Here is a 12416-nt window from a genome sequence, read left to right on the forward strand (position 1 = left end):
CCCATATCACATGTCCTCCCGATCTCCCATATCACATGTCCTCCCGATCTCCCATATCACATGTCCTCCCAATCTAACATATCACATCACATGTCCTCCCAATCTAACATATCACATCACATGTCCTCCCAATCTAACATATCACATCACGTCCTCCCAATCTAACATATCAGATCACATGTCCTCCCAATCTAAAATATCACATCACATGTCCTTCGTATGTCCCATATCACATCCCGTGTCCTCCCGATCTCCCATATCACATCACATGTCCTCCCGATCTCCCATATCACACCACATGTCCTCCCGATCTCCCATATCACATGTCCTCCCAATCTAACATATCACATCACATGTCCTCCCAATCTAAAATATCACATCACATGTCCTTCGTATGTCCCATATCACATCCCGTGTCCTCCCGATCTCCCATATCACATCACATGTCCTCCCAATCTAACATATCACATGTCCTTCGTATGTCCCATATCACTTCACATGTGGTCCCGATCTCCCATATCACATCACATGTCCTCCCGATCTCCTGAGTCACACCATGTGTCCTTGCCGTGTCCCACATATGTCAGGTACATTGGAATCAGTCACCTGTGTCATAATGGATGACCATGTGGTGTCTGTGATCTCCAACTTCCATAGGCTGGAACTCCATGGTGACCTGCATACAGATCCCTGTGTCCAGCACTGCAGACACTGGCTCCACCTGGAAAGGCCTGAAACAGAAAGACGATCATTTCCATCCACACACATGGACGCTCAGGGCTCCTGCAACTCTGTACAGTCCGACCACTTTGTGTTACTTCCCTACCTCTGTGTCAGGAGCTGGAATCGAGCCTCCCGATTGCCAATGTTTCGCACCAGGAGCGTTTTCTGGGTGTTGCACTTGACCGGACAGACCTCGAAACGTATCTGGTCTGGAAAATCCAACATGGCACGGGCTCCGATTGCTCGCACGGGGACCACAAACTTCTCTCGTTCAGTAATGCAAATCAACTCATGAACATAATCCTAGCGGAAAAAGAGAGCAGAGGAGCAAAGATCTCTGTAAGGAGATGGCCACTTACTGAAGACTACAGGACAAATGGACATAGAGCGGAGTCCACAGCTCCACGAGATAGAGACGTTTTCCAACACAGAGCCTGGTTGGGTCGATATTGTTGTGTTTTATTAGATACTAGCTGAAGAAGCCGGCATTGCCCGGGTATAGTAACTATCTGTGGTTAGTTATAACAAATTGTAATGATAATATTGCACATAAAAACATTTCACATCATATATTAAACACTACAGATTTACAACACAAATTAACTAAATGATTACACAAGTATTGATAGTATTTTATTTTCAACTCATTCAAGAGCCTTTTGATAAACAACATTTTTGTTTTTTCCTTCTAGTGCAAAGATGAACATTGCCTATTAAGCAGTTGTCTTTGGTGTATGGCATTGTCTATTAAGCAATTGTCCTTGATGTATGGCATTGCCTATTAAGCAATTGTCCTTGGTGTATAACATTGCCTGTAAAACTCCTGCATCTCACGCTCCTTCTTTATACACAGCACTTCCATTTTCACCTCACTCCTCTCATTTTCCCCTCACTCCATTTTCACCTCACTCCATTTTCACCTCACTCCACTGATTTTCACCTCACTCCACTGATTTTCACCTCACTCTCTTCCCCTCACTCCTCTCTTTCTCACCTCACTCCTCTTTCTCACCTCACTCCTCTTTCTCACCTCACTCCTCTTTCTCACCTCACTCCTCTTTCTCACCTCACTCCTCTCTTCCCCACCTCAATCCTCTCTTCCCCACCTCAATCCTCTCTTCCCCACCTCACTCCTCTCTTCCCCACCTCACTCCTCTCTTCTCCACCTCACTCCTCTCATTTTCACTTCACTCCTATAATTTTCACCTCACTCCTTTTTCACCTTACTGCTCTTTTTCATCTCACTCCTCTTTTTCACCTCACTCCTCTCTTCCCCACCTCACTCCTCTCTTCCCCACCTCACTCCTCTCTTCCCCACCTCACTCCTCTCTTCCCCACCTCACTCCTCTCTTCCCCACCTCACTCCTCTCTTCCCCACCTCACTCCTCTCATTTTCACCTCACTCCTTTTTCACCTTACTGCTCTTTTTCATCTCACTCCTCTCATTTTCAATTTACTCATCTCATTTTCACCTCACTCCTCTCATTTTCACCTCACTCCTCTCATTTTCACCTCACTCCTCTTTTCACCTCACATCTGCACAGCAACTTCCTGTTATGAGCACAGCTGTGTAATCCATGAGGCACCTTCCTTTCCCTTAACATCATGCCTCACAGGAGCAACTCCATTCTAGACGCAACGGAGATAGATGTGACCTGTGCATGCCGCGCACTGATACTCTGAAGGCGGTGGCCCTGATTGTAGCTCGCAGCAGCTGGGACATCACAGCCAGTGAGTTTTGCAGGGTGGCTTTTGAGGTGAATGTGTCTCCGCCCGTGTGCGCTGACAATGTAGGCCGTGTGGACGGGGCTTTGCGTGTGCAGTGAGTGTGGCTATGCGGAGAGGGTGGGGCTGTAGAGTGGGCGTGGCTTGATACATACACACATACATACACTTTGCTATATATATATATATATATATATATATATATATATATATATATATATATATATATATATATATATATATATATATATGTATATATATATATAGATAGATAGATAAATAATGATAGATAACAGATAGATAGATAGATAGATAGATAGATAGATAGATAGATAGATAGATAGATAGATAGATAGTAGTAAAAAAAAAAAAAAACAGGAACAGCACAAATCCTTTACTTATCTTCGGGTGCAAAGCCATCACAACCAGCCTGTCCACTGGTTGTACTTAGTCCAGACACTTCAAGAAAGCAGGCAGCACTCCATATTCTTTTAGGTGACATGCAGGATTTATTCAGACCCACATGTGTGGGCAACGTTTCGGCTCCAAATGAGCCTTTCTCAAGCCTTGAGAAAGGCTCATTTGGAGCCGAAATGTTGCCCAGACATGTGGGTTTGAATAAATCCTGCATATCACCTAAAAGAATATGGAGTGCTGCCTGCTTTTTTGAATTAGATAGATAGATAGATAGATAGATAGATAGATAGATAGATAGATAGACAATAGATAGATAATAGATAGGTAGATAATAGATAGACAATAGATAGATAGATAGGTAGATAATAGATATTAGATAGATAAATAGACAATAGATAGACAATAGATAGATATTAGATAGAGCGACTTTTTTTTACCACAAAAATATAACTTTGCTATCGCCATAATTGTACCGACCCAGAGAATCGTGTCACCAGGTCATTTTTACCACAGAATGAAAGTCATAAAGAGGAAAAAAACAAAACAGCAAAATTGTTTCTTTTCTACTATTTCACTTCACTGGGAATTATTTTTCCATTTCTTTCAGATTTTATGATAAAATGACTAAAAACTAAAAATGTCTGCAATGGGAAGACTTCTGGGAGTCGTAGTTTAACAATCCCTCCTGCGCATTAGATAACAGCAGACGTGAACTACAGTTCCCAGAAACCCATGCGCCACAAATGGATTCTGGGAACTGTAGTCCAGAGAATGTAGTAACAAACGCTAGACTGGGACAGTTACACTACAAATCCCAGAAATCATTGCGGGATCAATTCTAGGCGTGAAATAGAGGTGGTTGATGAGGAGGAGAGCTCTCTTACATGAGAGGAGGGTGGAGCGCATCATATGAGTGACTGCTGGGGCTTGTAGTTCCCCTGTAGCTAAGGAGCCATTCTCCTCAGATTATAGAGGTGATGTTAGTCAGCTTTCAGCTTCATGAATGTATAAAAGTCACCATCATTACTATTAACCACATTCGCTGTAGAAAGCGCCATCACATTTCTCTGACGTGTTGCGTTTTTATTTCTCATCTCATATTTCTTCAGCTTTTGATAACTCTGATGTCACTATGGAGAGCGTGTGGCTATGTGGAGAGGGTGTGGTTATATGGGGTGGGCGTGGCCATGCTGAGCGAGTGTGACTATGTGGAGTGGGCGTGGTTAAGCAGTGTGGGCACGGCCATGTGGACTGAGTGTGGCTATGAGTGGGCGTGGCCAGTTGGAGTGGGCAGAGCTATGCTGAGTGGGCGTGGCTATGTGGAGTGAGTGGGCGGGGCTATGTGGAGTGAAAGTACTTATGCAGAGTGGGAAGGGCTATGTGGAGTGGGTGTGACTATGTTAAGTGGGTGTGGCTATGTAGACAGGGCGTGGCTATGTGGAGCGGGTGTGGCTATGTAGACAGGGTGTGGCGTGGCTATGTGGAGCGGGTGTGATGTGGAACGGGTGTGGCTATGTGGAGTGGGTGTGGCTATATGGAATGGGTGTGGCTATGTGAAATGGGTATGGCTGTGTGGAATGGGCGTGGCTGTGGAGTGGGTGTGGTTATGAGAAGTGGGTGTGGCTATGTGGAGTGGGTATGGCTATGTGGAGTGGGCAGACCTATGTGGAGTGGGTGTGGCTATGTGAAGTGGGGGTGGCTGTGTAGACTGGGCGTGGCCATGTGGAGTGGGTGTGGCTATGTGGAGTGGGCAGACCTATGTGGAGTGGGGGTGGCCACGTGACGTGGGCGTGGCCATGTGGAGTGGGTGTGGCCATGTGGAGTGGGTGTGGCCATGTGGAGTGGGTGTGGCCACGTAGAGTGAGTGTGGCCACGTAGAGTGAGTGTGGCTTTGTGGAGTGGGTGTGGTTATGTGAAGTGGGTGTGGCTATGTAGAGTGGATGTAGTTATGTAGAGTGGGCGTGGCTATGTGGAGTGAGCGTGGCTATGTGGTGTGGCTATGTGGAGTGAGCGTGGCTATGTGGTGTGGCTATGTGGAGTGGGTGTGGCTATGTGAAGTGGGTGTGGCTATGTAGACTGAGCGTGGCTATGTGGAGCGGGTGTGGCTATGTAGACTGAGCGTGGCTATGTGGAGCGGGTGTGGCTATGTGGAGTGGGCAGAGCTATGTGGAGCGGGTGTGGCTGTGTAGACTGGGTGTGGCCATGTGAAGTGGGTGTGGCTATGTGGATTGAGCATGGCTATGTGGAGTGGGTGTGGCTATGCAGAGTGGGAAGGGCTATGTGAAGTGGATGTGGCTATGCAGAGTGGGCAGGGCTATAAGGAGTGAGTGTGGCTATGCTGAGAGAGAAGGGCTATGTGGAGTGGGTGTGGCTATGTGGATTGGGTGTGGCTATGCGGAGTGGGCAGGGCTATGTGGAGTGAGTGTGGCTATGCAGAGAGGGAAGGGCTATGTGGAGTGGGTGTGGCTATGCAGAGAGGGCAGGGCTATGTGGAGTGAGCGTGGCTATGCAGAGTGGGCAGGGCTATGTGGAGTGAGCGTGGCTATGCGGAGTGGGCAGGGTTATGTGGAGTGAGTGTGGCTATACGGAATGGGCCTGGTTATGTGGAGTGGGCGTGGCTCGATACATACACACTGTGGGCTAAAGAAAAATGTTTAAGGGGAGGGAGAAAAAGACGCAGGGATTGAATCAGGCAGTTGTTGGAGTGTGCAGTGGACTATGTATAGATTTATTGTGTCACTGGCAATGATGTAACATCTGTCTTGAAAAGCTGCAGGTCGCACCCATGTGTTAATATGTATTTTTCTGAGACAAGTAGACTTCTGTCTCCAATCTCACCAGGGGTCCTGCTGGAAGCCAAGAAGAAAGGGAACATTTGGCACCTCCTAGCTCTTGAAAGAGCGATGTCAATTACAGCCTGATAGTATCTCTGTGAGAACTCTTACCCAAAGGATCTCAAGAAAAAATAATATATTCATTGGTAGCGCGGCCGTGGTCCAATCAAAAAACAAGGAATTATGATATTAACCTGAGGGGCGAGTCTAGAAACCTGACCTCCAGACCAAAGCTATAAATTAGGGCTGCATACAGAGAAACGTGTTCACATGTGAGGGCAGCCGAAGCTGATGTGTTCCACCAACTCCATTCACCCCCCTCAGGGAGCAGAAAGCAAACTACCAGTTAGATGATTTCTGTAAGTTTTCTCCTCTTATTTTATACTGTTTTGCATAAGTTGTATGTCTTTGTATTATCATATTTTTATACCTTTTTCTTTACTGTAAGCACTGAACCTTTTTTGTATTAAAGTGTAAAACTTTAACAAGTTGAACCTTGTATGCTCTAAAGAATCCATAGCCTAAGGTGTGTGAGCCATATGATTGGCAGACAGTAGTAGTAATATTTCCGTGACTCATCGCCCGTGTATTCGGTGAGTGGTGGCAGCGTGTATGAGCGGGTGTGTGGCCTGGGTCGGTGTGTGATTTATGCTCCCATTATAGCATAGGACAGAGGTTGAATGTTGGACTGAGAGTGGGGAGATAGATTAACCCTTGCAGGCGCAACATCAAGTCACATGCTGAGAGCGTGCTTGTGACGAATCAGTGACAGCCGGAGAGGGATCCGTGACACTGTGTACCAATCAAAAGTTGGGAGACAGTGGGTATCGCCTGGTACAGGGCCAGTGGAACTACAAATCTCAGATTAGGAACTTGTGCATTGAGGACATTGTATTTTTTCCATCTACCTGAATTTGTTGTACAACCATGGATGTATGGAATAAAAATATAGTTGCATCGTTAACCTGCCTAGGTGATCATTATACCCCACAACCTCAGATCCTCACAGTCTCATGTGTCGCCGAAATTACCTATCCTGCAATATGGCAATAGATTACAGCCTCTGATGTGGTGACATCACTCCCGGACACAGATTACAGCCTCTGATGTGGTGACATCACTCCCGGACACAGATTACAGCCTCCGATGTGGTGACATCACTCCCGGACACAGATTACAGCCTCTGATGTGGTGACATCACTCTCAGACACAGATTACAGCCTCTGATATGGTGACATCACTTAAGCACATTGAATAAATACTCTAATCTGAGGTCTACATCCCATAATTAATGCTATGCTCTCCTATGTGATGACAGCAGCTCAGGCTCAGAGTGCAGTCTCCGGAAGAGGTCATCATGCCACAGCACTGTGTACGATCTGTGATGACATCACTACCCCAGTATAAAGCTGATGTTCTCAGTGTGGTGAAATCGTGTTTTCAGCACCATCTATTCCAGCAGACGCTGCTCTCTGGAGTGATGGGCGCCACAAGGGAGAAGCTGTTTGTTGTGTCAGGTGATGCAACATAACATGGCGTGCTTTCTAAGACACCAGAGCAGCGTGTCGCTCATCTCCCCCGGGCGCTATCATGGCTACTTGATATCTGACTAAACACAACTTCAAAACAAAGTTTATTGGATAGAAATCCCCTGGAACAGCAGCACTGCCATGTAAATGGGGTGAACGGATCCCACTGGGGTTACTGTTGTAAGCAGATCTATATCCCTGGGAATACGCAATGTCGCCTCTGACACCGCTCGGCTAAACCCGGAGGCTTCGACACCTGCACAATGCGGCAGATGGCAGCTCTGGGAGACCACCACTGGGATCTGTAATGTCACTGGGCACCGCTTCTCGGAGCAGAGATGGAGGCTGCCATTTTGCTGGAGATTTCAGGATTTGCACACTCCAGTCTCTGTCCCTTTCTGCTATTTGTGGATCAAATGCTGAGAACTCAAATTCTTGAGAAAATTGGATTATTGTACTTTCCATTTGGGGACACAGGAGCGTGGGTACGTGCCCGACACTAGTGGGCTTTCGCCTCTCCTCAGACAGCTGGACTGATGCCAGGAGAAGGACAGTGACCCGAACCAGTAAGAATTCAAGAACATATACCAACCAGGGACCATCATGACCTGAACCCGGGGAAGGAAAACACACAGACCAACAGCAGCCTAAACGGACCCATGGACCAGGAGAGGATGGGTGCAGCGTCCCCAATGTATTTTGCCAGAAAGGGATTTTAGGCCAAGCAGAAATATCCAGTTTTCTCGTTAATATCAGTGAGGGGACACGAGACTGTGGGACGTCCTAAAGCAGTTCCAACGGGTGGGACAAGCTGACCATGCAGGCCACTTAGCAGCCAGCGACCCGACGTACCATGCATCCCAAAATGCATCCCAACATGGCAGCGGCAGAAGTGGAGCTTGTAAAAAGGGGTGAACAGAGGCCCAGGAGGTAGCCGCAGAGATCTGATCGGCAGAGGCGTGAGGACTGACCTCCCAGAAGGACCCATCGCCCTTGTGGAAGTTGCAGTGATCAGAAAGGGAGGCTCCTGGATAGTTAGTCTTCCACCACAGCTGATCTGATGGTCGTCTTGGAGGCTAACACGTTCTCACATGGCTGAACAGGGATAATGAAAAGAGAGAATAGATATATTGGAAGGCTCCCGTAACTGGAAAATAGGCCCTATTAGATCTCTCCAGACCCAGACAATGGAAAGAATGCTCCCGGGATGGACTGGAGCTGGGCAAAGGTAGGGTGGCAAAGACCATCATCAGAACATGGTGGTCGTGTGCCCAATATCATCCATTCATCCAAAGCTGAACAAGAAAGGGAGCACTGAAAGAACGGGCAGCGAGCTCAGGTACTCAGCATTTCTGGAGGCCATAACCTCTATGCGCAATCGTCCACAGAAGGAACCTGGGAGAGATGAGGTGAAGCGGCTCAAAAGGAGACTCCCGGACTGCAGAAAGGACAAGGTTAAGGTTCCCCCTGATGCCTGGAAGGAAGGGTGAAATGAAGCCAGCGTATGCTGAAAAATTATGGCAAAAGCATAAACCGATCCCTTCAAGGAGGCAAGGTGGAGGTCTACATCAACATTGGTTAAAGAAAGGAGAATCCTAAAGATGCATAAAGCCATGGAATGGAAGACCCTCTATTCACTCCTAACAAAGTAGTATCTCCAGGAACAGTGCTAAGACTTGTCAGGTTTCGGCTTATGAGCCATAAGAATGATCTAAACATCTGAGTCACACAGACGCTGACATCTAAGAGCCTCGGTTTCACTAGTCACAGCCTTAAATGCAGCTGAGGTAACGTGGGGAGCCACATAGGACCCCATGGATAAGGTCGGAGTACCACGCCTAGGGCGGCTAGTCTGGAGCCATCAGGATTGGCAGAGTGCCCTCCACCTTGACAATACGGCAAAGGAAGAGGAGGGAAGAGATACAGCAGAGAGAACTCTGTCCATTGACTGATCAGAGAGTCTACCATGAAACCCCTTGTGTCTCGTGAACTGGTGGCATAGAATGGGTTCTTGTAATTGAGAAAGCGATATGAAGAAGAGGTCCATATCCTCCTGGAGCCCCAGTGAAGGCTTAGCATTCTGCATAATTCAGGCAGGAGAGTCCACTGCCCAGATCCAGATGTTCTTGGGAGGGGAAAAGTCGGAGCCCAGTATTGCACACAGGGAATGCGGACCGAGCAGCTCCGCCCACAGAAGACTCCTGGTGGTTCCTCTCATGGCTCAAAGGCTCCCGGCACTCTCATGATGGCTCGGGTGGCCACAGCGCTTGAGTTGTTGGTCTGTACTTGAAGCAGATGATCCCTGAGGAGGGAGGACCAGTTGGAGGGAACCAGTAAGATGAGTCTTAGTTCCAGAAAGGCGGGATTCCTTCACAGACCAAGAGTGGTGTGATGGTTGAAGACAATTTCACAGCCCTACAGACTGACGTCAAGTCATGCAATTAAAGAGGAAGGAAGGGCCTGCCGGAGAGCAGAGCAGAGGCTGTCAACCACCAGGGAGGTAGAAACAGAGAAAAGGGGGTTCACTGAGAAGATACAGACCATATGACAACCAATTCTTCAGCAACAGGATAGAGGGTTTCCAATCACCTTGAGAAAGGCATGAGCCTATCTTGTTATTCCCATTCTTTGGCAAGAAGATCGTCAAAGTCTTCATGGCTGGGAAATGAGACATGTTGTCAGCGGAAGGAAACTGCTTCCCAACTGGGAGTAGCAGAGTCGTCCTTGACCTGGAGGGTGTCCTACAGTGCCAATGTGTCTACCAGGGACTGAGCAGGAGAAGAAGAATCATGTGTGGTGGCTCCGCTTCAGGAGAGTTCGTGGAGGAGCTATGGGACATAACCCCATGTCTCCTATAAGAGCATCTGCAAGGGCCGTGTTCTCAAGCTCTAGGTCAGAAGAAGCCAGGAGAAATGATTGAGCAAGCAAATGCTTGTGAGCGAGCTGGGCTGTCTCTAAACAATGGACCAAAGATTAGGATAAACTGGCCGAGTTACTTATGGCCTGGTTCAAAGACTGGACCAATTCAGAAAGGTCAAGTCTAGTGGGGAATCTTGGGGAGGTGGAGTGTTAAGTCACGGGGCGCAGAGAAAGCCTGGCTGACCACATGGCAGACAATTGTCACAGTACGAAAAAACTAATTAAAGGAGTGTGACAGGAAGAACTATCTAAGGAAGATGGGGAACCTTCTCAAGGAGAGGACGTTGTGAGGGAAGAAAATGGAAATAGGCCCAAAAGGGAGACAACCAATACTAAGAAAGGTGCACGAGCCACTAAACCACGACACTATGCTCTCAAAGCACGGGACACCCGTCTGAACGCTTCCTGAAGCTTCTGCCATGACAGGAGAAGAGGCGAGCAACAGTGTTTGCAGCAGTGCAGACAGTTCAGGAAAGAAAAACACAGGAAAATAAGCCTCTTCCTAAGAAAAGAGTGCGAAAAGCTTTTAAGGGCATCGAAGTTTGACTGGTCTCCGACCCTGGGTGGTTCAGGGGTGCTACCTGGTCATCCTGCAGGCGGAACAAAGTTAGTCTAGCCACAAGAAGAGTCATTGATGAAGGGGATTACCTGGAAGAGCAACCCCCATGAAAACAGTGCAAAAAAAGGCGGCAGAGGCTCGGAGAAGAGCCAGAAAGAGGCAGCAAGGAAATACAGAACACAGTCAATGGGCTAAGAGCAGAGAACCGGAGATGGGGGCAAAGGGAAGCCCAGGGCAATAAGAAGGATGGAGGATCCAGATGACGGACCCTAACCAGTACCCACGGGACACACAACACACAGGATTATACTCAGCTGACCATTGTCTGCAGACACCACAAAGTCACCCCTTCGGAAGCCTAGCACTGATGGTGGGGACACTAGCACTCCACTGTGGGCCCCAATGCTAGAAAATAGAAAATATTCTCTTATGTCAGCAATTAAAAACGTTTCCAGCATTGGTGCATTCACATGTAATATATACCAATTGGGAGGGCTCTAGTGAAGAACTGAAAGCTGTAGATTCTGGTTGAATCAGCCGCTCATGCTGATCATGCCCCATATTACCTTATTCTCCTCAGGGGTGAAGAGGACACGGAACGTGGATGGCATGCCCGGAGCCACTTTGTGACACACGTCATTAGGGCTGACAATCTGGAAGTAGGGTGAACTCTCTTGAGTGACTTTTACCAGACGGGGAACCTGAAAGAGTTAAAAAGAAGCAACTGTAAGTCAAACTCTGCACTGAAGAGCATGATCACCCCTGGACCGTTATTGGCGATCACCCCTGGACCGTGATGGACGATCACCCCTGGACCGTGATGGACGATCACCCCTGGACCGTGATGGACGATCACCCCTGGACCGTGATGGACGATCACCCCTGGACCGTGATGGACGATCACCCCTGGACCGTGACGGACGATCACCCATGGACCGTGACGGACGATCACCCATGGACCGTGATGGACGATCACCCATGGACCGTGATGGACGATCACCCCTGTACCGTGATGGACGATCACTCTTGGACCGTGATGGACGATCACCCCTGGACCGTGATGGATAGTCACCCCTGGACCATGATGGATGATCACCCCTGGACCACGATGGACAACCACACGTGACAGATGAAGGTGTAGGCCTTATGATGTGCGGTCACCACACGTACACCGGGCAGGGCCTCACCTTGTCATTGTTCCTCAGCACTAGGGGCACCTCATACGTTTCACAGGGAATGTAGTTCTGGAAGATAATTTCTGAAGGGAAAGGCCGGAAGAGGGCTTGTTCTAGATCCACGGAGGAGAACTACAAGAAACAGCAAGAACAAGTCAGAACAAAGGGAATAAACATTAATGACTGCGGATAAAACCACAAGAAAAATCAAAGAGAGAGAAAGTCCAAAGTAAAAAGTGAATAGTAGCAATTTAATTAAACACAATTTATATCAAAAGTACATAGACACAAGAACAATAGGAATTACTAGATGTGCAATGTGGAACAAAGGTGCAGAAAGGACCCGAACCCGTAAGGTGTAAGGTGGGGGATGGGGGCACATGGAAGTAGCGGCATTACCAGTAACGTGCCAGTGACACACACCATTTCTATCACCTCTTCCTATACCCTTCACGGGATCGCAAAGTTTAGAGCCTCCCTAGACAGACGAATGTCACACCGTCCCAGCTGAGTAATAATAATTTAGACGCTCATA

General features: G+C 47.8%; 1 protein-coding gene across 12 annotated transcripts in view; it reads right to left on the minus strand.

Moving 5' to 3' along the window:
* Positions 1 to 12416, minus strand: part of HYDIN (HYDIN axonemal central pair apparatus protein) — a 141816-nt gene that overhangs the window by 116001 nt on the left and 13399 nt on the right. For all 12 annotated transcript variants that reach the window (XR_013221719.1, XM_077288948.1, XM_077288954.1 and 9 more), the window contains 4 exons: positions 11894 to 12013; positions 11273 to 11407; positions 827 to 1026; positions 607 to 731 (listed from right to left, as the gene is read on the minus strand). Coding sequence is in view for 11 of the 12 variants with exons in the window: in XM_077288948.1 (XP_077145063.1) it covers positions 607 to 731; positions 827 to 1026; positions 11273 to 11407; positions 11894 to 12013 (580 nt within the window). In the remaining variant the exon portion in view is untranslated. The remainder of the gene's footprint in view (positions 1 to 606; positions 732 to 826; positions 1027 to 11272; positions 11408 to 11893; positions 12014 to 12416) is intronic.

Source organism: Ranitomeya variabilis, chromosome 2 (genome assembly GCF_051348905.1).
Source record: "Ranitomeya variabilis isolate aRanVar5 chromosome 2, aRanVar5.hap1, whole genome shotgun sequence".
Lineage (NCBI taxonomy): Eukaryota > Metazoa > Chordata > Amphibia > Anura > Dendrobatidae > Ranitomeya > Ranitomeya variabilis.